At 44.6% G+C, this 26574-nt stretch overlaps 1 protein-coding gene across 6 annotated transcripts in view; it reads left to right on the top strand.

The window, feature by feature from the left end:
- Positions 1-26574, top strand: part of dennd5b (DENN/MADD domain containing 5B) — a 106536-nt gene that overhangs the window by 52665 nt on the left and 27297 nt on the right. For all 6 annotated transcript variants that reach the window (XM_030045440.1, XM_030045436.1, XM_030045438.1 and 3 more), the window contains 3 exons: positions 5052-5754; positions 19775-19962; positions 25740-26336. In XM_030045440.1, coding sequence (XP_029901300.1) covers positions 5052-5754; positions 19775-19962; positions 25740-26336 — 1488 coding nt within the window. The remainder of the gene's footprint in view (positions 1-5051; positions 5755-19774; positions 19963-25739; positions 26337-26574) is intronic.

Here is a 26574-nt window from a genome sequence, read left to right as displayed (position 1 = left end):
CAAGCACACACAGATGAACAATTATTTCATTATTTATTGAAATCAAAACACACAGCTGTTTTACTTTTACAATTAAAAGTAACTTTCTTACAAAAGTGGAAAATAAACAACTTGCTATTCTGGTAACTCTGCTAATTTGGGTCACCGAAATCACCGACATCGGCAGGATTACGTCGGTTAGCGGCCCTAAATGTCGGTTTTGATTATTTTTTCGATGAATTGCCCAGCCCTAGTAAACGGTGTCGCCTGCTTTTTTTAGTGGGCTGCCCCGAGTCGGTGGCGATTTCTGAGGATGCAACGGCGATTTCAAAAACTGTCTTAGGACCAGGATTTCTTGACTTGACAGCGACTCACAAATGGAAACAACGAGGCCTCTTTGTTTGCTCTGAGCCGATTTCGTCTAACAAGACCTTGGAAGGTGTCGGAAAGTCCTTTGAATTTGGTGTTTAAGTGACTGTGTCCGGTCCCGAGAGAGAGAGAGAGAGAGACAGAGAGAGAGAGAGAGAGAGAGAGAGAGAGGGGGTCCTTGCTTGATCAGGTTCTGCTGAAGGTGCTGAACTGTCAATAGAGCGACCTTGAAAACAACAACTGGAGCGTCTCTCTCTCCACGGGGAGCTAAAGGGTGTGCGGTAGTGTCAGGTTTCCATGGACAAGGTGTTTTTTTGTGTGTATGTGTTTGTGTGTGTTCGTTCATGTGTATTTCAAACATGTACAGTGCATATTTGTGTGTGTGTGTGTGTCTGCACGTGTGTAAGATCATTCACATGCATCTGTATTTGTTCATTTCTGTGTTTTTGTGCTCATTTCCATGCAAACCTGTTTTTTTACTTGTGTGCATGTTTGCATCTGCATCTCCATATGTATTCATGTACAAATTAGAGCTTGTTTGTGTGCATGTGTGTTTGTACCTGTGTGTGTGTGTGTGTGTGAGTGTGTGAGCCGAAGCCACGCGGCCCTGGAGGCGAGGTGTTGGCCGTTGGGTGCCGGGTGTCTCCGGCTCTCGTGATGCAAGGTCACCGCTCATTTTTCCACCTGCCCTGGCGTCAGCGCTGCTGAATTATTCAACTGCGGCTTCTCGGCTTACGTCGGCATGGAAACCAGCCATTCTGCAGCACTGCGGGCTCTGAAATCGAACACCAGGCAGATTGCGAGGGGACGTGGGTGATGGGAGAGAGACCCAGACGTATCATCTCTCTCTCTCTCTCTCTGTGTCTTCGACCTCGGTGAAGCCCCTCGTTTTCCCTCTTTCCTGTCGTCATCACATCCACCTCCCTCTTCCACTTCCGCATCCCCTCATCCCACCATCATCTCCTCCTCTTGCTCTTTGGCTTCTCCTCCGAAGCTTCCCCTTCCCAGTTCCTCCACTTCCCACCGGGAGGTGTGAGACGAGGAAGAGCGAGGGAGGAAGACGAAGGGGGAGGACGCAGAGGCCGAAGTGAACTCACACCTCCTTTGCCTCGAGGTCCGGCCACAAAGCCCCCGCTGATGATCACTTTTCACATCCCAGTCCTCTTCTCCCAACCCCCCACTTCCTTATTCTCGGTTTTTAATCTGTTTCAGTTCCTTCGAAGAGTTTATTTCAGTGCAATAAATTCTTCATTTCAGAGTAGACATGAATCCTTGTAGTTTCCAGCCCCGCCTTTAAGAGCCGCTAACTCCAGCCTGGGTTTCAGTGGAGACTTTTAGTGAACCATTATGGTCTGTAGAGTGTTTAACCCTATAAAGCCATTTGTGTCATATATGATGCACATTTTCAATTCCGTTTTTCATTTTCAGTTTAATCAATACTATTAAACCAAAATACTGTTGTATACTTTTGAACCCTTCCCCTGTTCACCCTGGACCATACCATTGGCACTTCAACTACATATCATATACACCAGAAAAGTCGTGTAATAACATATTTTTTGATTTTTCTTACATATATTTTGTTATAGGACTAAATAAAGGGTTCAGTTTCAAAAAATTGGAACTTTCTGCCAATTCTTTCATAGTTCAGGCTTTATAGGGTTAAAGGGAAAAAAAATTAAAATTATATTTGTATCTGGTACTCTCTGTTTGTTTCCCTCAATCCCTGACAAAGAAAGTTTCACCTGCAAGCCTCCATCATGCACGTATTTTCCAAAAACATCGGCCAGCTCTGATCCAGTATAAGCTCTTGTGCACACGAGAGGATTTTGTGGAAGTGGGCTTTGCAGTTAGATTTGAGGAAAAGTCCGTGTGTTTGGGAAGTACGACCGGATACCAGAGACTTGGGTTGTATAGCATGACAGCCTTTGAGAGCGTTTTGCTGCTGGAAGAGTTTAGATTACACGCTCAATTTTTTGGAATCCACGTTTACCACGAAGGTTTGCCCGTAAAAACTTTCTTTCTTTTTAGTTTCGCTTTCTCAAAGACGTTTGACCTCAGATCCGTGAAGCCTCTCGAACGATCCAGTTGATCTCATTTCAGCTCTACGTGGACAGCCATATCCTGGATGGACACGAAATATTGGGATTTTTTTTTTTTTTTTTGCTGAGGAGTGCTGGGTCAGCCCTCTGTGCTTCTCTAATTGGGGACGAAGGGTCACGTCTTCATCTGGAGGATATCAATCGAAACTTAGCGAGATCACTTCTTTCTCTCTGTAGCTCTCTCTCTCGGTGAGGGATCTGGGGGATTCATTTTCCTGTTACGCGTTCACTCTTGGTGTGTATCGCTTGTTGTAAAGGGTTGATGAGCCTTTTGACACAATTAGGATCATTCCACTGGATTTTTGAGTTTCATTTTTTCCTTGAAAAAAGGAAGAATAGGAGAAGGCTACAGCATGTCAACATTTCATGTAAAAAAGGTTCATACCATGACAAAAGAAGGTGCTCATTGGACTTACGGGGAAAATATTTCCATGAGAATGTACAGAAAATCGAAGGCAACTCTTCTTGTGCATAAAAAGCCTTTAATTGAAGTGGCTTACATGATTAAAAAGCTCCAACATGTTTCGGCCACAGCATCAGGAAGAGTTCCAACCACTTCGATTAAAGGCTTTTTATGCACAAGAAGAGTTGCCTTGGATTTTCTGTGCGTTTTCATTTTTTCCTGTTGAGTCAGTCTGCAGATTCACGCAGCGAGAGTCCTCGGTTAACCTCTGATGTGAGATCAAGCCGACGGAAGCTGATTGTGAATGTTCGACAGGAACCTCAGCGCTTTTCTGTTACTGTAAACGATAAATCGTGTTCTGCCGCCGCCTCTTGTTCGCTTTTCTCCAGGAGAGCACAAACAGGAAAAAACCAGAGCGGAATCAGGTCACTTTGTGCTGCGACTCCTGAGTAAATTGTCTCATGGATACGCAGGGCACGGCAGACATATGAGTGTTTATTCCTACAAGAACATCGGGTCCTGTCTGCTGAAGCCGAACGTCGCGTCGTTTAGAGACCGCGGACGCGTCACGGCGGCAAAATGCGACGCGTTCTGTGTTTGATCTCATTACTTTCGGCTGTTCGGTGGGGTTTCGGGGTGAAACCTAACTTTTTTTTGTTTTTCCTTTTATAAGACCAAAATGTACACCGTGGCGTTGAGCAGAGGCAGATGGAGGCTGAGTTTGTTGGGGGAGAGATGATCTCGTCAGGACCGATAAGTGATTCACTGTCGCCTTGCGTAATCCAATCAGAGCCCTGCAGGCCACTGGGCTGGAGAGTGTGTGTTTTTCGGTGTGTTTTTGTCTGTGCATGCTCTCTGGAAATGTGCACAAAAACATAAATGATGCAAATCCTCCAAGCTGGATGGATGTTACTCCTCTCTTTACGTTTTAATATGGGTGCTTGTTAGCAAAATAAGGGTATGGGGGTTGCAGTTTAGCCTGAGAAAGTTAGTGGAGTATCCTCACAAATTTCACAATATTTATACATATATTAATGCATGGGTTTGTTTATGTGCACATAAATAATCTATAGAAGGTCATGCATATGTATGTCGCGTGCGTCGGAGAGGGAGAAAGCGCTAACACACTTCAAGGCCTCCTTATCTGTGTGAGCGCCGTGCAGCGCTTGTTTCCCCTCAGCCCTCGGCGCCCAAATAAACATAATGGGGCTAATAAGCCATATTTATTCCAGGCTGCTGCTGACTGGGTGTTTATATAAACAGTTTATGCTTATTAGGCATGGGGCCTGGCTGTGAAACCGTGACGCATGTGCGCACACACACACACACACACACACACACACACACTGAGAGGCATAGTTACACAAACACACACTGCGAAAATATATTTAAACATGTGAATCTTAATTTGGCAGGAGAAGGTACAAATCTGTCATTTATTTTATGGATTTTCTTGACTCAAGTGTCATTTTTTTTTTTTAATACTAATTGAGGCTTTTGCTTTATTCTGCCTAGTTTCAAGATAAAGACAACTGACAAATAATTTCTTAAACAAATGAAACTACATGCATGCCTTGGTGTAATTGATGATTTTTAACCACATATTGAAGACACTTGTATAGAAAGGCCCAACCAGGGACTGGGGTCGCAAATCGGCTATAAACTCCTTATACAATGCAACGGTTTCATGTTTTATGACTTGATACACTGTTTTTTTGTATTGTCCCTGTTAAATAAAATAAAATAAATAAATGCAAGTGAAATGGGAGGACACTCATTATACCCTGAACCTCCACCAAGGCTCCCAATTCCATTTCTTTAGTCTCTGTAAAGATTTATGTTCATTGTTCATGTAGCTCCTCACATGAATGTCGCATAGTAGTTATGACTGAGAAAAAAAGAAAAAAAAATTGTTTACTGGCAGAAATCCCAGATCCGGATTACAACCAAAATCTAATTAGCTGATCCTTGGCCCGGGGGCGATCACCGACTTTCATCCAGATCCATTTTTGAGATATCGTTGCTTCCAAGCGTGTGGACAAACCCGTGGGTGAAAACAGAACCTCCTTCCAAACTAATTGTGGAGGTAAACTGTCGGTAGAAAGTGACTGGATTCATGAATTTGTTTGAGTGGAAATGTTTCTGTAAGATCAGTAAGTGAGGTGACTAACTGGCGTCTTCCTCCCCCCTCTCTCCAGCTCTGCATGCCCAAAGGCCTGTCATTCCGGACGCAGGCGGACCAGCGCGAGCCGCAGTTCCACTCCTTCATCATCACGAAGGAGGACGGCTCTCGGACCTACGGCTTCGTCCACACCTTCTACGAGGAGGTGACGAGCCCGCAGATCTGCTCGGCCATGCAGACGCTCTACCAGATGCACAACGCGGAGCACGCCTCCGCCAACCCCCCTTCCTCCTCGTCCTCCTCCTCCTCCTCCAGTATGGACTCTCTGGCGAGCAGCTTGGACGAAGCGGACTCCCCCACCTCGTCCTCGTCCTCGTCCTCGTCGCGAGGCGGCGGCGGCGGCGGCGGGTACGACGCGTCGCGGGACACCCTGTACGTCTCCAAGGCGCTGTGTCTGATCACGCCCATGCCCTTCATGCACGCCTGCCGCCGCTTCCTGTCCCAGCTGCACCGGGCCGTCACGGCCGCCACCGCCCCGCCGCTGCCGCTGGAGAGCTACGTCCACAACATCCTGTACGAGGTGCCGCTGCCGCCGCCGGGCCGCTCGCTCAAGTTTCACGGCGTGTACGAGCCCGTCGTCTGCCAGAGGCCCGGCCTGAGCGAGCTGCCGCTGGCCGACTTCCCCCTGGGCGACGCCTTCAGCCTGCTGGGAGTTGAGAACCTGGTCCAGCTCTTCACCTGCACCCTGCTGGAGATGCAGATCCTCCTCTACTCACAGGGTAAGCGCGGCGACATCCGTTAAGTGTCTTCAATCTTCACAGTTTGTTCCACTGCTCGACCAAAATGCAGCTTGGAATCAGATTTCTACTCAGTGTGATGTTGTGAACAATAGCAGGGTTAGTTCTCCATACACGACCTGAGTTTGGCTTGATGGCGGCGCTAGAGGAAAGGTCATGGGGTCACAAAGATCAAAGTGGTTCTTCCTCCTCCGACACATGAGAATCACTAATTCTGACCCCGGCCTGCCTTGGCGAGCAGATGATGATGGTCACAGGAGGTTGAGTCTGTATGTCTTTCAGTCTTTGACAATCCATCCGTCCTTCAAGATGTGAATGAAGCATTAACTCTCCTGTTGTGTTCATATTTACGAACATCTTTTATGTTTGGGCTCAATTTAACCCCAGCAGTTTAAACCTCAAAATTATTATAATTAATATTGTTACCAAAGTTTATGTGTCAGGTACTTTATGTTTCTTTGTTGACGACCTAAATAGCCCTTTAAATAAAACATAACTCCCACCCACCCCCACTTATACATCCAGTATTCCTATTACACTACTATGGAAAAATATGCAAATCACCATAAAATCTCCCTAATTGATCTAAAATTGGAAAGAAATATTAATTTTTGGTATTTTAATGGCTTTATATTATTAAGTACAGATTTTTGTTATTGATAACCAATGCGTTACAAAGTGTATACGGGACATTGAAAACATATCATCATGTGAATTTCATGTTTACCCAGTAGTGCCCATTACACTAGCAACACTCATTAAATATGAAGCAAAAAAAATGATGTCGGAGGGTTAAAGGACATTTAGTTTCACTCTTTTCACTGTAATACTGTTTTAAATCACAAGGCCCTTTCTGCTTGTGTACTGATGCCGAAATGTTTGGCGATGCTGGTGAGTTTCGCCGTCCTCCTTTTGTTGTGCAGCTGAAAATGCAAGTCGGCTGGTGGGCGGGCATGGGGAGTGTGGTAAAACTGAAGTGGGTGGGGAATTTTGTTACATAACACCAGCACAGGCTGTACAGTGAGTTTCAAAAGCAGAAGAGGTAATCATGATTCTCGCCGATCAACAACACTTTCGATGCTGCGATCGCTTTGCACCAAGAGCGGCGGTGAGGCCTTGTTTCAAACTTTGTGGGAAGAACGCAAAGACGTGATGCGGCTCTCGAAACGCTGCCGCAGTGTTTTTACAAATCATGGGTAAAGGGGTCAAGTTTTTCCTCAGATTCCTGAATTTCAAAGCCTTCCTCCCATGTTTCCCCTCATCCATTATTCACAGTTGCAGTGAGAGAGTCGGTGTGCCGTGTTTTGTGTTGGTGTCGGTTTCGCCGCTGCAGACTCTACCTGTCCTCCGCGCGCTGAACTACTTTCTGGACTGACATCACCTTTTGCCCCACATTTCTCTCTGCTCTCGGTTTCGCTCTCTCGCTCCTGCATGTTCGCCCTGCTAACACACTTTCCTCTGCGGCTTGTTTATTTATCCTCTGTACAGGTGCAAGCCGTGCAAAAGAGGAAAGGTTACACGAACTCCGCCACCCCAAAATAAAACCCCGCATCGTTCTCCAGTCTGTTCCCACCTATAACATGCAGAAAAAACATGAAATCCTTCAGCTCATATTGGAACTGAATAAACAACCTTATGTAAAAATGGAGGCCAGACAAATTTGACCTCGTCTGCCTCCTCTCCTTGCTGTGAAATTCTGATTTCGGGTGATTCTAGGACACCAGTCGGAAATAGTCTCTGCTGCAGGACAGAATGAATTAAAACTTCACAGCAAAGCACATATTCCAGAAATCTCTGTCCAGGGAAAGCCGCGCTCCCCAACATGAGATCTTTACCCTCTCATGTCTCTTTGGTTTCCTTTGGGTTAAAACATCACAGAGCGGCCCTGCTTGGCACACACACGGGCGCTGTGTGTGGTTCACCAAGGTATTTCTGGGTGTTTAAGTCCAGTTTTTCAAACGGGTTGCCGCTCATTTCTGTTCAACCGCAGCGAGGCTTTTAACCTCTTAGGACCTGGCGTACACATATGTGGACATCACATTTTGGGTTATATTACTGTAGTAGTTAATTCTGCTTACCTGGGGCTGTCTGACCCTTACACTACCTACCACTACTTGTTTTATATTTTGTTACAAGCATATGATGCCTTACTGTGGCTGTGACTGTCCAAAGGGGGCAAAAATGTTGTTACTTCATTTTGTTTTTTTGCACTGTGATATTCAAAACACGTTCAAAAATATGTCTGTATGTGTTATTAATACAAGACAAAGCAGTCAGGACAAAACCTGCAATGTTCAGGGTGGAAATAAAGACTTTTGCGCCTTATTACACAACGGCGACTTTATTGTGTTTTAAGGAAATTGAGAACCAGTGTCCACATATTTCTCTAAAACTACACCATGTAAAAAGACGATGCTTAGTTTTTATACTTATCAGGGTCCAATAAGCCAAAATAGAATCATATGCATATCAAACAAGAGCTCAGGTCTTAAGAGGTTCATGTTCATGGCAACACCTTTTGAGTCGCGGTGGGATGATTTTATTTTTTCAGTTCGTTGAATCATGCACCTTCGCCGAGTCGCCCGGGTTGCGACAGCCTTTGTTTTCCCTTTGATGGTACGAGGTGGACAGCTGGTCTGGGTTTGGCAGAGCGGCGGGAATCAGGGAGGCGGAGGAGGTGTTGTTCATACCTCGACGCCGCCCGTGCACGCCTGGAACATCTGTCGCGTCAGCCTCTTCCACCTGCCTCGTGTCATCACGGCGAAACCCCCTCGGCGGGTAATCCGTGACGCCGGTCTGGGCGTCCTGGCCTGGCCCGGCCCGGCCCGCAGCGAGTAATAACACCAAATGATTCGGGGATTAGAGGCTGTAATCTGACTGTACTGTACTGTGCGATCCTGGGGGACGGTATCCGAGCCCAGACGGAGAGCATTTCGGCTGTCAGATGGCTCAACGGGCCGCAGGGTGAGATTGGAAAGCAGATTCGGGATGGGTTTTTATTTTGACGAGTGCAGTGCAGATCACTGGGGCAGGGCTGTTATTAATCGCACAGAAACTAGGGTACAGTCGACTTTTAAATCACAATCAGTGACATTTTCACATCAGTAAATGTCCTCTCGCCTACTTTCCGGTTCATGGAAACGTTTTCATCTCTTGTTGTAATCTGGTAGCTCTTTCCCTGGACACGGTATTCAAGTTTGTGTGGAATAAACAGGAAAAAAAGAGCTGGATATTCGGCGTAAACGGTGATAGAGATCATGAGAGAAACTCAAACTCCATCGATGGAAGATCTTAGCGGTCACAGTCCCACCCGCGTTGTTTGATTGACGGCTCATCTCCAGGAAGTGCAACAGGGATTTTATGGATTTCCACTTGTGTCCCGCCGAGTTTAGAGAAATTTGGCCGAGGTTTTCACAGCACAAAAGCTGTCTCCCCCCTGGACAGAGAACAAAAGCGCCCGGCCTCCATCGCTCCCTGCTCCCCTCTCGGCCCACCGCCCCTCGATGAAAGGCGGGTCTCGGTGTTTTATTCATCACTCTCAGCGTCAGAGGCGATCGCTCCTGAAGGGGAATAATTAATAATAAAAAGAAAAGAAAGAAAAAAAATCCTTGGCCCGGTGGAAAACATTCCCGTTTGGTTTTTAGCGCTTTTCATCTTGAATCACCGCCGGCGCTCCGTCTGGGGTCCGCCATGATGCTGTCAAAAAAGAGCCCTGATTTCCTTGTAGTGTAAAAAAATAAAATAAAATAAAATAATAAATAAAAACCCCTCCAAGCTTCATGCGGTGGGAGCCGGAGACGAGTGATGGAAGGGTTCGGTTCTTGGGGAGAACATCTCCAACGCTCCCTGGATGTTAACGAGACAGAAGTGGCGCCATATGTTCCCACGGTCTTCTTGATCAATCAGCGAGCAATTACGCCACGACAGATGGAGGCGCCATCATCCTGCCACCCCTCCTCCTTCCCCCTACCTGTCCTCCCCACTCACTCATTGGCTGCGACAGGTAGGTGGAGAAAGTGACAGGCGAGCATCTCATCCAATCATGTGGCACAGCAGGGGGCGGCGGGCTCGCAGGGAATCCGGGGATGTAATTACAGTGTAATCTGCGGCGTTCATTTATATTCCTGGCAGGTTTCGCCGAACCTGGCGGCCGCTCAAGCACAGGAGCGACCGCATGTCCGTGGAAAAACGCCGAGAGACACGGCCGTTATTTACAGAAGCATGAAAGTTATGCTGAGATGAGGGTAATCTCTCTTAAATGTCATTTTAAATGTCAACAATGTTTGCTGTCTCCTCCTCAGATTGAACAAACACACTTTCCGCTGGACTTTAGTGTTTTAGTGTAGAATATTTTCATCATCTTTGCCGTGTCGTTTTTTTTTTTTTTTTTTTTTTATGGCGTTCCTGGGTGGCATTTTCTTTCCAATGCCGCACGCGAACACGGTTTCAATATCGGAAAACCAAGCTGTGTTTTGGCCTGTAATTACGAAGGAACGAGGTCTTTAGTGTCATGCCGTATCCCTGTCCTCTGCTTTTTTCACTCCAATGCAGAAAACGAACTTTCCATATGGGAGAAACAAGAAATTGAGCCATGTTTTTTTTGTTGTTGTTTTTATAGAAGACAGGAGGAAAAAATCGGGTCATTTTTTTCCCAATTTCTCATCTTTAAAAAAAAAAAAAAAAAAAAAAAAAATAGAAAAGTTGCAGTCCACCATCAATCAATCAATCAATCAAATTTTATTTATATAGCAACAAACAAATGTATGATATTCAAGGTGCTTTACGTCTTGATTGACAAATAAGCATAAAATAAGAAGTGAAAGGACAAGGAGACCGATGCACGCTCATAAAATATGGTTAATTAAAAAAAAAAAAAAAAAAAAAAAAAGAGAGAGAGAGTGAATAAAGATTTAAAAACAATAAAAACAGCAATACAAGAAAAGAAAAAACTCAAGAATAAGACGCTGAATAAAATATAAACCATGTGTGTCATCCAGGAGTTACAGTATCAAAACATACTGACTTTACCGCTTGGGTTGAACAATTAGTCACACAGTGTGGTCAAAACACAGGTATGCAGTTGTTTACTACAGGTAAAGTGACAAAATCCCTCTATAAATGAAGTGGCACTGAGATCCTCTGGCCTACAAATCCTCTCCTCATGTCAGTTCACATGTTTAGTGTCGACCGAAAAAATCCCTCATTTCTGCTGTGCTGGGTGTGTGACAGTTGAGAGACAAACTAAAGCATGACTCAAACCCACAGTGTCGAGAGGACACGATATGCATCTCAGGCGTCTGAGGTCACATGCATTTCATGTGTGTCAAGGAAAAAAGAAAAAAAAACAACCTTGTTTTTTTTTCAACTCACAGAGGAGGAGCACATAATCCTTCATTTGAAATTAAAACATGAAAATGAGCAGAACCAGAGGTCGGGTTTTCATATGATAATAATAATAATAATAATAAAGCTTTATTTGTATAGCACCTTTCATACAAGAATTGCAGCTCAAAGTGCTTCACAATCAAAAGAAGAACATTTGAAAACACATTAAATAAAACATTAAAAAGAATAAAACACAGCACAGGGTGGAATTTATAAAAAAAAAAAAGGAAAAGGCTAAAGACGAGAAACTTTGAAATAAAACAAAAGATGCAAATAAAACAATAAAAGACAAGACAGTGTGGGAATAAAATAGGAGCTAGTTAAAGGCTAGAGTGAAAAGGTGGGTTTTTAATCTTCTTTTAAAGATACACTACTCACAAAAAGTTAGGGATATTCGGCTTTCGGGTGAAATTTCAGGATGAACCTAAAATGCATTCTAACCTTTACAGGTGAACTTAATGTGACCTTCTGTAAACTTTTGAATGCACATGTCCAACTGTTCAATGTTTCAGTACTTTTTGCACAAGTTGCTGTTCTCTAACAAGGAGTTTAACGGCAAAATTCACATCAGGTCTTTGATGCTCCAGCTCATCGAGGTCGTATCATTAGGGAACGGCTGCTGGAGACTGGGGTACCTCAAATGGAGTGGCCTGCACTTTCTCCAGACCTGAATCCCATAGAAAACCTATGGGATCAGCTGAGTCGCCGTGTAGAGGCTCGGAGCTCTGTACCCCAGAACCTCAATGTCCTGAGGGCCGCCCTTCAAGAAGAGTGGGATGCCATGCCTCAGCAGACAATAAGTCGACTTGTGAACAGCATGAGACGTCGTGGTCAAGCTGTAATTGATGCTCAAGGGCACATGACAAGTTATTGACACTGACATTTTTTGTTGTGGTATATCCACCACTGTTGTTGGCTTTTGTTTCAAGAAATTGTTTGAGATGAGGAAATCACCAGTGTATGCTTCTACTTAAATGCCCTACTTTCATGATATAATATCACTGTAGCGTGAACATTTTACATTTTCCATAAATTTCACCCAAAAGCCAAATATCCCTAACTTTTTGTGAGTAGTGTATCTAGTGAGCTGGCTTCCCTGATGTCTAAAGGTCGTGTGTTCCAAAGCTTAGGGGCGTAAGTGATAAAGGCAGCATCCCCGATTTTCTTTCGACTGTTGTTGGGAACCAATAAGCCAGCAGCAGACGATCGCAGTGCTCTTTGGGGGGCACAGCCAATAAGGGAGTTGGAAATGTAGCTTGTTCCTAGCCCATGAAGTGCTTTATATACATGTAAGAGAACCTTAAACTCTAAATGTTACAGGGAGCCGGTGTAGGGCGTTTGATTTTAAGTTGAGATGTTTCAAGAATCCTCGTTTTTTTTTTTAATCTCACCTCCATAACTCCTATTTTTACTCACTGCTCTCTCACCACTTGGCCTGTGTCTCCACGCTGTGAACTGAGGTAAACCCAGCTCAGCGTTTCAAAGAGCGCCTGATCTCAGCCGTTCAGCACAGTCAGCTCGCCTCTTCCCTTCTGCGACGCCGATCTTCCTGTGTTTATCAGCCGCTGCTGCACCGCCACGGTTTCACAATGACTTGACATGTGGCGTCCTGCCGTTCAGGCTTGGCTGTCTGTTTGTTTTCTTGTTTGTGTTTTTTTTTTTTTTTTTTTTTCTGTAGCGGTCGCAGGAATGTACGCATCCATGAGCCATGGGCCTTTTGCAGCGTTGCGGTTTTGCTTTATCAGATTGGTTTCTTTTTTAAACGATTACTCATGTGTCATCAGGTGTCAGAGGGGGATTTCTTGGGCGATGCATGCAGAACATGGCTCCTTTTAAAAAAAAAAATGAGCTCCCGTTGCAGTATTTGTCTTTTAAAGAACACGGCAGAGGAGTTCTGGAGACGGAGGAAATGAAATCGCTCACTGTTACTTTCCTGGCTCATCATCTTTTCCCACACCCATCCCGCCCCCCAAGCCGCGAGCCTCGGCTGATATCGTTTGATCTGTTTCGGTGTGTGAGGAAAAGAGATGAAATTTATGGGGCGTGAAAGAATACTGCTCAGAGGAAGCAATAGGAGAGGCACGTCAGGTCACGGCGGCGAGTGTTAATGAAGCCGAACGCGACGCGACGCGAGCGAGATCGGGAACAGGTAGGCTGGGATCTGCTGCGGCGTGAACAAAGTGGCAGGAATGTCTGAACGGGACTGCTCTCTCTTTCTGTGTGCTTCCCACGGAGCGGGGTGTGTGTAGGAGAAACTTTGAACCTGTTCAGGCTTGTGATGTGAGGCAAACACACACTCGTACACACACACACACACACGTGCAGGTATGTGTGTGTGTATTGAAGGCTTTCTCTTTTCCTGTGTGGGTTTCAAACTTTGTGGCTCCGAGAGAGAAAAGGAACAGGTAAGCGGGCCAGAGACACAAATAGAGAGAAGAACGAGGACTTTAACTCATTTTTCATCTGCAAAAACATACGAGAATGGAGCTTCTTATGGTTAAGTGTGAACGTTGTGTTCTTTGGGTGAAAAAAAGGCTCCTCTACTTACCCTTTGGGCAGAAAAGCGTGAACCACGTAACTCCAAAAATTAGATAAAAACCTTCATTTCATTTCGTTTGTCATAACTGCAAATTCAATTTTGCGAGCCGCCCCAACAGAATAAAAGCTTCTTAACTGATTTAAATGAGTGTTGTTGTTTTCCCACCATTTTTTTTTTACCTCTGCTTGTTCCACGGTGGAGTCCTGAGTCGCGTCCCTTCATCCATTATTCAGCGCGGCAGAGAGATACTCTGTCCTGTTTACAGTGTGCAGAGCCTCTGCTGCTGTGTGCTGGTGTGGGCGCATGAGGAGCGCCTCTCTGGCCTCGACTTCAACTTCAAAAACACAGAAGTGAAGATGAGAGGTCGCTGTGCACTTGTAGCCTCAATACCAGTTGTATTTTTTTTTATAAAATAAATGTTAGAGAGGCACTTCTTTGCTGAATCGATGCCTCTTTGAGTCAAAGCTGCCGAAGAGGCTTATCTTTACAAAACCCTGAAGCCGCATTGGCCTTTGCGATCTCTCCTTTTCAACTGCTGGTTCATTCAGTGTGTTTATAGCAAAGCACTCGGTAAGATTTTTAGGAAGAATACACCTTTCAAACAGTAAAAGCCTAAATCATATCATGGGGGAAGAGACGTGCATGCCTCTTGTCCAAAACGTGTTGTGGTTTTGGGTTTGTACGTTGGCAGAAAAAGCCGCCTGCGGTAAATAATGAATTGAATGGTAAGTTGAAAGTGAGCGCTCTTGCCAACATAAGATCTTTTCCTCCCTTGTCTCTTTGGTTTCCTTCAATAAAAAAACATCGCACACCCATCAGTTGGATTTAAATTGACATTTCAACCAATAAAACCTTTACAAATCTTTAAACATCCCCTGTCATCGATCTATCCCTTCAACTCAAATTGTGTTTCTCTCCCAAACTGATATCCTGTTGGTTTAGGGTAAGGTTTATCTGATTGGTTTACACTTGTGAATGATCCTTCCCCGCCCAAACTTCCTGTTTCAACAGGAAATACATAAAATCAAGAAAGTGAGAGTCCATTTCATGAGGTTTTGTAGGCATTTGTTAAGATTTTGGTCTTTTCTGATCTCTAAATGAAAAAATACTAAGCTTGATCAGTGAGAACAGCGGCTCCCAAAGGCCCAAAAATGTAAATCAGAAATAGCAAATGTCACTGCAAAAGTATAATACCGACACTGCCTGTGGAAGAGCTTCAGCTTGAAAAATGGCGCCCACTTAAACTGCGTACAAGCAAACTTTTCTGTTCTCCCTGCAAATTAAATAATATGTTTTTGCACTCAAGTGGTCTTGCCTCTCATTTTTTTCATATTTCATTTTTGATTTGATGAAATATTCCTTGCATTGAGGCTGTTTAAGATTTTTTTTTTTCCACTTTAACCAACATCTCCTCCGTCCATAAATCTGTTTTTTATTTCTGTAGCCTGTTTGACTTCACCTTTAGCTCCACTTTTTCTCCCTCCCACTGTTTCTCAGGTTCACTGTCAGCCTCCCACATGGTTCTCTGCGTTGCTCGCAGACATTTTCACTTTCTCCGCGACTCGCCCGTCTCATTTCTCCGTGCCGGGGAGTCGTGACAGCGGAGGGGCTTGATGTGGTCTGAGGCGTGGGCTGCCACCTGCGCCCAAGTAGCCGCTCGAGTAACACTCGTCTCGTCTGGTGGTCTTGTGGACTCTTTTATCTTTTTTACGCCGTGGAGTCTTACTCCTTCGGGTGCCTTGAGCTATTATTTTCCCCCGTGAAAGACATTCCTCACCCCGACAAGTGGTTGTAGTCGTTGAATATATTAGACGTCTACTGTACGGCTGACCTTTTTATTCAAAGAGCACCTGTCAGACATGTTACAGAGAGCGTGACGGGATGAATCAAACTGAAAGCAAGAACTAACACGCCAACATGTCAGGACGGAATAAATCAAAAAAAAAAAAAAAAAACAATGTAGTGAGTGTTGAGTGGGTTGTGGTTGTGCACAAGTACGCCGCGGGTTAGAAACAGGGCCAGTAGAGGAGCCTGATTACGTAAACGCTCCAGTTAATTTGAGCAAACTCTCTTGTTTCTTTGGATTCATTTGAAACTGATTTCGGGGGAAAAGTGACCGCCCTCGTTAGAAATAGCATTACTGTATGTTCAGATCAAATGTGAGCGACTACATACGGTCAAGGTAAAAACGCAAATATAGATATAGACTCCTGATTTTTAACCCTATCTCCCGATTTTACAGTGAAGTAAATGTATTGCAATGTAACCGCCTTATTATTTAGCCGTCTGGTACTCATTTCAGCAATTAAAACAGCTCATTTTTTTCATTGTCCTCAGTGGTAAACAGAATCATTTATTGAATATCAAAGAAACAGCATTTTCAGAACAAGTTTCCTTCATCAGGTTTAAAATACGAGGCAAGAAATGACGACAGTTATACGCACGCCTGGCGAAGGAACCTTGTTCCTTGGGCCGAAACACAGATGAAAAAAAATCTCCCTATTTTTCACAACCCAATGTTGGCAAGTACGCAATGTGATCGACGTGAGTTTACGCATAACGTGAGATGAAATTTTTCACCTCGAGCAGAAAATTCACTGTTGTCTTTGTGGCTGCCCGCGAGGCGAAAATTTGCTTTGCATTTGGTCTGAACACGCCGTTATGCCCCCAACTCGGTGTCACAACATAATAACAAAACACGATGTAAATTTATAAAGTAAACCACCGCAAAATAGGCCTTAACCCTAATATTATGTTTGGGGTCAATTTGACCCCAGTCTCTAAATAAATGATTAACATCATTTTTTTTGCTTCATATTTAATGAGTGTTCCTAATGTAATGGGCACTACCGGGTAAACATGAAATTCACATGATGATATGTTTTCAATGTCCTGCACACACTTTGTAATGCATCGGTTATAAATAACAAAAATCTTTACTTAGAACTAATATAAAGCCATTAAATCACCAAAAATTAATATTTCTTTCCAATTTTAGGTCAATCAGTGAGATTTTATGGTGATTTGCATATTTTTCCATAGTCGCGTAATAGGAATACTGGATGTATAAGTGGAGGTGGAGGGGGCGTTATATTTTATTTAAAGAGCTATTTAGGTTGTCAACAAAGAAACATAAAGTACCTGACACATAAACTTTGATAACAATTATAGTTATAATAATTTTGTCGAGGTTTAAACTGCATAAAAGATGTTCGTAAATTTGAACATAACAGGAGGGTTAAGGATAACGGCAAGTTGCATGAAGGTTAATATTGTGGATTTTACTGCGAGAGAGAGAGAGAACTTGGGATTCAAATCTGGCACAGAACAAAGAGCACACAAATACACACACTCATGCACACATGAACACACACACACACATAAAAACACAGTCTTGGCTGTCACAATGTGCCCGTTTGCCCTTCATCATCCCCGAAGCTCCTCGGTGGGAGCTGAATGACGAATCGAGCCGAGCTTCCCTCCCTGTCTCACCGCATATTGCAGCCATTAATTTTACTTCTCCGAGCGCCCCCTGTGCCTAATGGCTTGTTTGTGCCTCGGCCTTAGAATGCAAAATTACAAGCCGAGATAATCATCAATATATGCGCATCCACACACACACACACACACACACACACTTTGGCAGCTGCACCTGCGGGTACACTTGAGGTTGTTGATGGGTTTGCACACACCCTTTGCAATTAGGCTCTGTCGTCTTCAAAAACACACGCACGCGGAGAAACTCAAGTGCGCCTGCTGTTTAATTGACGTCCAGGTGTGTGTGTGTGTATGTGTGTGTGTGTGTATTAGTATGATAAGCATGGAGTCGATTTTTACTTCTGCACTGAATTATGCACACTTAACCGGCATCAGGATTATTAGAGTTGCCATTTGTACACAGTAAGTGGCCTTTAAATGTGTGTGTGTGAGAGAGAATCCACGAAGCCATGGCAATCAAAGACAGACATACACTCTTAGGACAAATACAAACACACACACACACACTGAGAAATAAATGAGCGGCGCTACAGTGCTGCAAGTTATTTTCTTGCTGAATATAAATTGGGGGAGGCTGTGGTGGTTAATGCAGCGCAGGGCTTCGGGAAGCCTAATGCATTTTGAATGAAAGTGCACGGATTCCATATCTGTCCGAGCCGGGAGGAGAAGATTGAAGCAGAAGGAACGAGAGGGAATGACGAGAGAGAGAGAGAGGGAGAGAGGGGGATACGGCAGAAGACGAAGAAGAAGAGAGCGGCTGATTGGATAAATTGGTGTAACTCTGTCATGTTTTATTCTTTTTCTTTTTCCTCGGGGTCAGGCGGGCTTTTGGCTCCGGTCATCATAATCACATCTGATGAAACCCGCCGCCGCTGAACTCAGAGGCAAAGCCGGCCTGCAGTCGCTGGCCTTAATCTGTTTTTAGGGGAACAGGAGAAGAGGCAAAGCCCACACGTGCACACACACACACACACGCACATACACACAGATGTGCAAACGTGATTGGAAAAAAAAAAAAAAAAAAAAATCCATCCCAATGCAATTTCTCCATTTATTTTTATTTTTTATTTAACCCTATCTCACTCTCAAATGCAGTTTGAATCACTCGATTAAAGTCCCACTTCACGACGCCCTCCGCATACATGTTTCTCATCTCTCGCTCGACTCGATTCTACTCGATTCAAGCAGCTTTATTCACAGTAAAGCCGGCCTCGTATTTGCAAAGCACTTGTGCAGAACTCATCACCAGCGCATTTTCAGCTGCGACTGATTATGAGTCGACTCTCAAACATTTAGGGACATTATGTTATCATCTTAAGCTGGATTATTGTGCTCTCTTTCTCTCTCAGTTCAGCTCAAGAGGCTTCATTGCCTGTGATGAGATTATCCCTATATTGCCAAAGCGTAATTGCAAAACAGATTATCAATATATCTCAATTCAATGTAATTATATGCGTCGTAGAAACGTCCTGTTTGTCCTGAGACTTCTGCGCGGTCGGTGCATGGGGAAAATCCTCCAGTTGGAAGAAGCAATGCGTTTTATGCTTCTGGTTTGTTTGTAATAAACAGTAGAAGAAGAACCGGGTGGTTGGCGTGAGCAGCGAGAGCCGCCGTGGCTGAACGGACAAAGAAAAGAGATCCAAGTGCTGCTTAAGGCCGATTCATACTTTCATCATCCGTGTGTGTGTGCAAGGGTCCGCTTTCATCCGCGTGACGTAAAAGTAATTATACACGGTCCCTACGCGAAATCTGTGACCGTGCGGGCTGCACACGGACCGAGCACGCCGACCGCACACGCTCCAGATGGATCACTCTGTGCTCCTGACGGGAGAAGGGGATTACCTACACACACACACACACTCATACACACACACATACACAGCATGCAAGGGCGAGAGGACAAGGTGATTGTATATCAGGAGGCAGAATTATTTTTTTTATGATCTGCAGATTTCTGTTTATATGAAAATACACTTAAAGCTGCAGGAGATGTAATCTAGATTACGGCATTCCCAGCAATGAATGGTGGTTTTGAAGGCATCTGCATGCACACACACTCTCTCTCTCTCTCATCACACACATAGATCAGATTGGGACATGTGCAGTCCACAGGCTTGGAACGCAGAAAGTGTGTTTAGGCCTTTAGTCTTTGATTGACAGGTGATCTATGGGAAGTTCAGCACAGGAAGTAAAATCCTCCCAAGCTCTGTCAAAACTGGATTAATTTCACGATTAGACAATTAGACAATTAGACAATTCTCTAATGACGGTTGTTCCACCAGCTGAGGCAGTTTAACTTTATAAATGCCAAATGTGTCATCGGTCAGAGGTTCATCAGAATCAGATCTGTGGTGTCTTGAGATATCACATTTTCAGTTTGAGTCGCTTTGGCCTTTAATTATCATGCCTTTAGGAAGCTAATCGGTGTAATTTTTCAACCAGAACTAAAATACATCATCCTTCTCGAGTGTCATCAAACATGCGATAAAATCAGAGACACAAGAAAAAGGAATTCACAGACGTTAAATTGGTTTCCCCGATACTCATGTTGTGATGACTCTCTCTCTCTTTTTTTGTCAGACTACCAGAGGTTGATGACGGTGGCCGAGGGCATCACCACGCTGCTCTTCCCCTTCCAGTGGCAGCACGTCTACGTCCCCATCCTGCCCGCCTCCCTGCTGCACTTCCTGGACGCGCCCGTCCCGTATCTGATGGGCCTGCAGTCCAAGGAGGGCACCGACCGGTCCAAGCTGGAGCTTCCTCAGGAGGTACGGAGTGTGTTTTTTATGTGTATATGTGTGTGTTCGTGTGTGTGTGCTTTCACGTGAGGACAGTTTGGCAAAGTGGGGTCATTTTGAGGTTGGAGTTAAAGGTTTCGGACGCATGTTTACTGGAGCATGAAGTACGATTCAGATCAGGTTTAGGTTAGATTGAGGGTTCGGGTCCTCATGAAAATGACATTTAACTTCCTTGAGTTTATGTATTTCCTGTTTTAGCAGGATGCTGGGGCAGAACACAGCGCAGGAAGGGATCATTCATGTGTGTAAATCAATAGGAAGTCGGTTAGAGAGAGAAACAGATGGTAATCTGACAGAGTGGGTGTATTGTTCAAAAATGTTTGAATGTTTTATTGCTTGAGATTTTTATTTGCACCTACTTGGGGAAGCTTGAGGTCCCCATTAAAGAGGAAGTGGGGGTTCATTTCACAGGGATTCTAATATCACTTTTACACCAAGCACGCACGTTTTATGTAAGGTTTATTACATGAGACTCAGCACACTGCACACCGCTCGCCTCACTTGCGAAGGGAGAACTTTATTAACAACGTGTCGGTACACAGACCTTCATCAGGTTATCTTTCCAAACAATGAGAGAGACAATCCTAAATAGGTTGGTTAACCCACACCCTCAAATCAGGTTCCACCGTGATCTGACATCATCATAACTTGATTTGAAGCACCTGGACCAATAAGGGCGGCCACTGACTGAAAAAAAAAAAGAAAAAATTAAGATAAAACAAAATAAAATAAAATAAATAAACTAAACAAAACAATTAAATAAACAAATAAATGTGTAAAAGAAAAAATAATATAAAAATAAAAAGGAAGAGAAAAACAAAAAAGAAAGAAAAAAGAAGAAATAAATAAATGAAATAATAATAAAAATAATAATACATGAAATAATAATAATAGTAATAATAATAATAAATAAAATAAAGAAATAAATAAAAGAAAAAAGAAAGAAAAAAGGAAAAATGTATCAGACAGTAGAATATATCAACAAGCTACACTAACCAGGTCTACAACAAATCATATGTAGAAATATGTAAATATCCAAAATACTAATAATTATAATTATAGTACAAGCTTGATGGAAGTATTTACAACTTGTTTTCTAGAGGCTTCAGTCCAGATGACGGTGATTTATCGGATATTAATCGTATCACACAGGTTAAAGTAACACACAGAGTTTCCATCGCCTGTTTAAAATGTAGAGCGTGTCCCGTATCATCGCATCCATGTGGGTCACAAATCGGCGGGTGGCCCGTTTACACCCCTGCTGATCGATAATTACCTTTAATTAATTAACTGGGACAGTTGTCAGGGTTCAAATCCTAGGTGATAGTGGGATTTTAGGTCAGATAAAAGGGGGCTTAATAATCTGCTTGGTTAAGGGTTAGGGAGTGAATCTAGTCAACACAAGGTCCTCACATGTATAGTAAGACGAGTGTGTTGTGTGTGTTTGTTGATGGTGTGCATCTACGTATGTGCACATCTGCAGGAGTGCATTTTTTGTGTGTGTGTATACATCCGTGTGTGCATTCATGCATGCATGTGAGTGTGTGTGAGCGCACAGCAGCAGCAGAACAGACACAGACCGACTGCCTGGCTCCTATTCAGACAGACAGGAAATTAACAGAAAGCAGGCCTTTCTGCTTTTTAACAGCCTCCTGCAGCTTCTGTTTAGTGTTAGACACACACACACACACACACACTCACTCACTCACTCACTCAACTGGATGGGAGGCTCCCCCATTGTTCATTTGTAAGTCCACTGCAAGGCAAAAAGGGGAATCTGAGGTGGATTTTCTCCGTCTCTCCACTCCTGTTGTCCTTTTATTCCAACCCAAACACTCTTCAGACGGCGAGTGGGCTGAATGTGCGCTGAATTCAAACCGGTGCTTTCGCTTGTGTGTACGGTTACTGTAAAATGTGTGTGTGTGTGTGTGTACGCGCGAGTGTGTATTCATGTGTCAAGGCAAGATAAGGCCCCTAACAAAGCGGAACATCCCGACCAGGCTTCCCAGCTTCCGGCTTTGCTTGCATCCCTGATTCCCAGCGCTCGTTAATCCGGCACGCTCTGTGTGGATGCTAATTATCCCGGCCGGCGCGGGGATGCTGTGGCGCCCCCACGAGCCCCTTCCGCCTCGCCGCAAAAAAAAAACTCAGCTTCCCGCATCACGTCTCCCCCGAACCCCCCGTTTGCAGAGGATCCCCCGCCCCCTTGCCAAGGTTTCTGAATCTCCCTCTATTTCTGAATGATCCTTTGAAGTGGCGGTGACCTAGAAAGGGATTGATGATGAAAGAATGGCTCCGAGCGAAATGAAGGGAGGAGAGGGTGAGGGAGACGAAAAGATGGATGTAATTGGCGAATTAATGCCAGACAAGGCTTGCCTTTTTGAACCCGGCGTTTTTAACCCAGATTCGGCCCTCAGAGTGTTTGGAGGCCGGGCGATAACGCAGACACGTGTGTGTGTGTCCCGTGTGTCCTGGGTTTTTATCATCCCCTTTTTCACCTCTTCTTTTCTGTTTGTGCACGAATACGTGTCTCGCTAGAGGGATTTCACCCAAAACTAGGCCAGCCTTTCTCAAGACAAAAAGGTTTTGTTGGTAATTTGTGTTCCCGGAGCCGCTCGGGCTCGCCCAGCGGGTTGCACTGCTCCAATTTTTCCCTAAATCGGCGGATGGCCTCCCGTACCGCTGCCCCGCGGCAGCTAAACGAGCTCCGCTTAAATGTGACCCGACGTGAATGAGCCTGTGTTTGTGCGGTTGATGTGGCCCTCACCAACAGGAGCAATGGGTCCCAAAAAAACACACAGTGGAGAGAGACCTGGGGCCGACAGAGGCTTCTTGTAAGGAGCTGAGTGAGATGCTAATGTAATTTGTCATTCAGGTGTATTGCAGCTGCTCCCTGCGGTGCGTGTACGTGTGTGTGTGTGTGTGTGTGTGTGTGTGTGTGTGTGTGTGCAGGCTCTCGGGCTGAAGCCGAATTGGCAGAGTGATAGATTACACCAGGGCTTTGGGACAAGAGGGCGAAAGCAAGCTGTACAATTTTAAGCCGTCCTTTTGGATGCCCAGCAGCTACGTGTGTGTTCTGTGCACGCCATGAAACACGGATACAGGCGCCTGCGGAAAACATCACAGCCTCTCCTTACACACCGCATTCGAGAATTCAGCTAAAGGACGAAAAAGTGAAGAAAAACAAAACTCTTTAGATCACATTTTCTCGGTAATATCAAGCGAACCATTGTGAAAACAGTCAGATTTGTCTTTTTCTTTTTTTTCTGGAGAGGCGTTCCTCTGTTTTTGTTTTTTGAAGTGAACTCTGGTTGGGGAAAGGTTAAGGTTTAATGACCTGGTGTGTGGCGACCTGCAGGGAGAGGGAGTGTGTATCCCGGGGCGAGCTCGTCCGGCAGCCTCTTTACTGCAGCTCAGCTCAAACCTCCACAGAAGCATGTCCCTCGTCTGTACCGTTTCCTTTTTCTCTGTATGCAACAAGCTCAAAATGCCAAACCGCTCAGTCCGGTTGCCTTGTTTATCGACACCTGCCTCGTGGAAGCTTTTTCAAATCGTCAGGCTCCGACGGTAAATTTACTAAAACTGATAATCTACCAAGAAGCTGTGGCAGTCCTCCGCGTTTTGAATTGGAAGCAGATGTGGGCGTTATCGCAGCTCCGTCGACTCTGTCTGTATGTTGTGTCTTTAATTTTGACCTATCACATGTGACATACACTACTCACAAAAAGTTAGGGATATTCGGCTTTCGAGTGAAATTTCAGGATGAACCTAAAATGCATTATAACCTTTACAGGTGAACTTAATGTGACCTTCTGTAAACTTTTGAATGCACATGTCCAGCTGTTCAATGTTTCAGTACTTTTTGCACAAGTTGCTGTTCTCTAACAAGGAGCTTAACGGCAAAGTTCACATCAGGTGTTTGATGCTCCAGCTCATCGAGGTCGTATCATTAGGGAACGGCTGCTGGAGACTGGGGTACCTCAGATGGAGTGGCCTGCACTTTCTCCAGACCTGCATCCCATAGAAAACCTATGGGATCAGCTGAGTCGCCGTGTAGAGGCTCGGAGCTCTGTACCCCAGAACCTCAATGTCCTGAGGGCCGCCCTTCAAGAAGAGTGGGATGCCATGCCTCAGCAGACAATAAGTCGACTTGTGAACAGCATGAGACGTCGTTGTCAAGCTGTAATTGATGCTCAAGGGCACATGACAAGTTATTGACACTGACATTTTTTGTTGTGGTATATCCACCACTGTTGTTGGCTTTTGTTTCAAGAAATTGTTTGAGATGAGGAAATCACCAGTGTATGCTTCTACTTAAATGCCCTACTTTCATGATATAACATCACTGTAGCGTGAACTTTTTACATTTTCCATAAATTTCACCCAAAAGCCAAATATCCCTAACTTTTTGTGAGTAGTGTATGTGTCCGGACAGACAGTCGTACCCGTGTTTGCTTTAAATTTTTAAATCAGGATCGTGTGTGGCAGTGCTCACATGTGGGGCTGTCCTCAATTCCTGTTTTTTGGCCTAAAAGCTGTGGTTTGAAACATCAAATATTCATGTGGGGGGGTCCGGCATCCAAACCTGCTGTTGTTAAACTGTGTTAGTGTGTAATTTGCTCATTCACACACTCCCCGTTCTCTCTTATTAACAGCCTAGTTAGAAACTTCTTGCAGGTGATATTATTTGGAGCTGTTCTGAAAGTTTAAATAGGCTTGTCTGAGAACAAGCGACTCGTGATTAATGATATTCCAGTCGTGTTTTTGGAAGAGCATCAATTATAAAAACAACAGCCCCTGCCCAAAGATTAAAAAAAAAAAAAAAAAACATTCCATCACTTATAATGGCCTCAGTTACCATAGCAACGATCAAAGCACGGAAGCATTTGGGTCACTCCTGGTTCAATACCGTTGAGGTTTTGATTTAATCCCATGTGAGAGTGTGACGCTAACTCCATTATATCAGATTAAGGTTGGGCTCTGCCAATAATCTGCTATTATCAATCACACACTGACCCAGATTCCAGCTCTTTACATCTCCCAGCCCCCAGCGCTCCTCTCTCCTAAAATCTGCCTCCACTATGCCTCCTTTAAATACCTGTCTCGGCCACAGGCACACACACATGAATACAATTTGTTGACTTTTTCCAATTTTATAAAGTTCTCCTTCCTAAAAGTTGTTTTTAAGTGTCAAATTCCAAGATGCAGGACAACATTTGGCTTCTCAGTGCAAAGTACACAGCTATAAAATTCTTTACCATCGGAAATGAAATCCCAAACAGAACTAAAGAGGTTTAGTTTGAAAGTTAAACATTGGCTCAAGCAGCAGCAGAAATGTGAACATTAATTTCCTACTAAGCCATTATCAAAATAATAGCACTTTCCTGATGTTTAATGTCAAATTCAACTCGTGTTTTTATCTGTAATTGACAACTGCAATTGTGTTTATTTATCTATTGTATTATTCACTGCATTTGTATCATTTATTTATTTATTTATTTATTTTCTGTATTCAGTATATCTCATTGTATTTTAAAAGCCTGATCAGGGACAAAGACTGCAAATTAGCTGAAGCTAGACGTCTTATATACATCACATTTTCCCTTTTTTGTGGCGATGTTGTATGTATCGCCCCTGTCAAATAAATATTAAATAAAATAATAAGACAGACGCTGACTCTAAGACCGTTGCTTATTGGTAGAAACGATGAACTAAACATTTTTTCTCTTTTTCTCTTCCCGTTTCAGGCCAACTTGTGTTTTGTGGACATTGACAACCACTGCATCGAGCTGCCGGAGGATTTCCCCCAGTTCCCCAACAAGACGGAGTTCATTCAGGAGCTCAGCGAGGTGCTGCTCAGCTTCGGCCTCTCTCCCAAAGGGGGCGCCCCGCCGCGGACCGGCACCCCCGCGCCTCGCTCCAACCCCGGCAGCACCCCCTCCACCCCGGGCCGGGAGCGCAAGGCGGCGGCGGCGCTGCGGGAGCTGGAGGACGACGGGCGCAACGGGAACCTGGCCGGGGACGAGCTCGCCGTGCTGGAGCTGCTGCAGGGAAACGCCACTTTGGAGAGGCTGCAGGCGCTGGCCAAGCGCACCGGGGTGACGGTGGCCCGCGTGGACGCCCTGAGGGCCGGGGTGAAAGGTCAGGGGACGGAGGGCCAGGGAGGGCGCACGGCGGCCGAAGAGGAGGAGCTGAGGAACGCCAAGCTGAGCGTCCAGCTGCGGGAGGTGTTCGCCAGCCGCTTCACCACCATGTTCGCCGACTACGAGGCCTTCGTCATCCAGAGCTCGCCGGATCTGGAGTCCTGGCTCACCAACAGAGAGCAGATGCACAACTTTGACAAGGTGACGAAATCACACTTTCACACACACACACACACACACACACACAGACACACAGTTGAGCGGAATGACTCTAAATATACAAACTAAGTATATTCTAGCTTGTTTTTGTCCCCCGTCCTGATTTTAGTCATTCATTATTTAGTATCTGCCAACACAGAGTCCAGATCCTGTATCTCCAGTGGTGGAAAAAAGTTTTCGGACACCCCATGCATTTGTGAAATATTGCATTAACAAATCA

The sequence above is a fragment of the Myripristis murdjan genome, chromosome 23 (assembly GCF_902150065.1).
Source record: "Myripristis murdjan chromosome 23, fMyrMur1.1, whole genome shotgun sequence".
NCBI lineage: Eukaryota > Metazoa > Chordata > Actinopteri > Holocentriformes > Holocentridae > Myripristis > Myripristis murdjan.
This window is presented reverse-complemented; position numbering and strand designations above follow the sequence as displayed.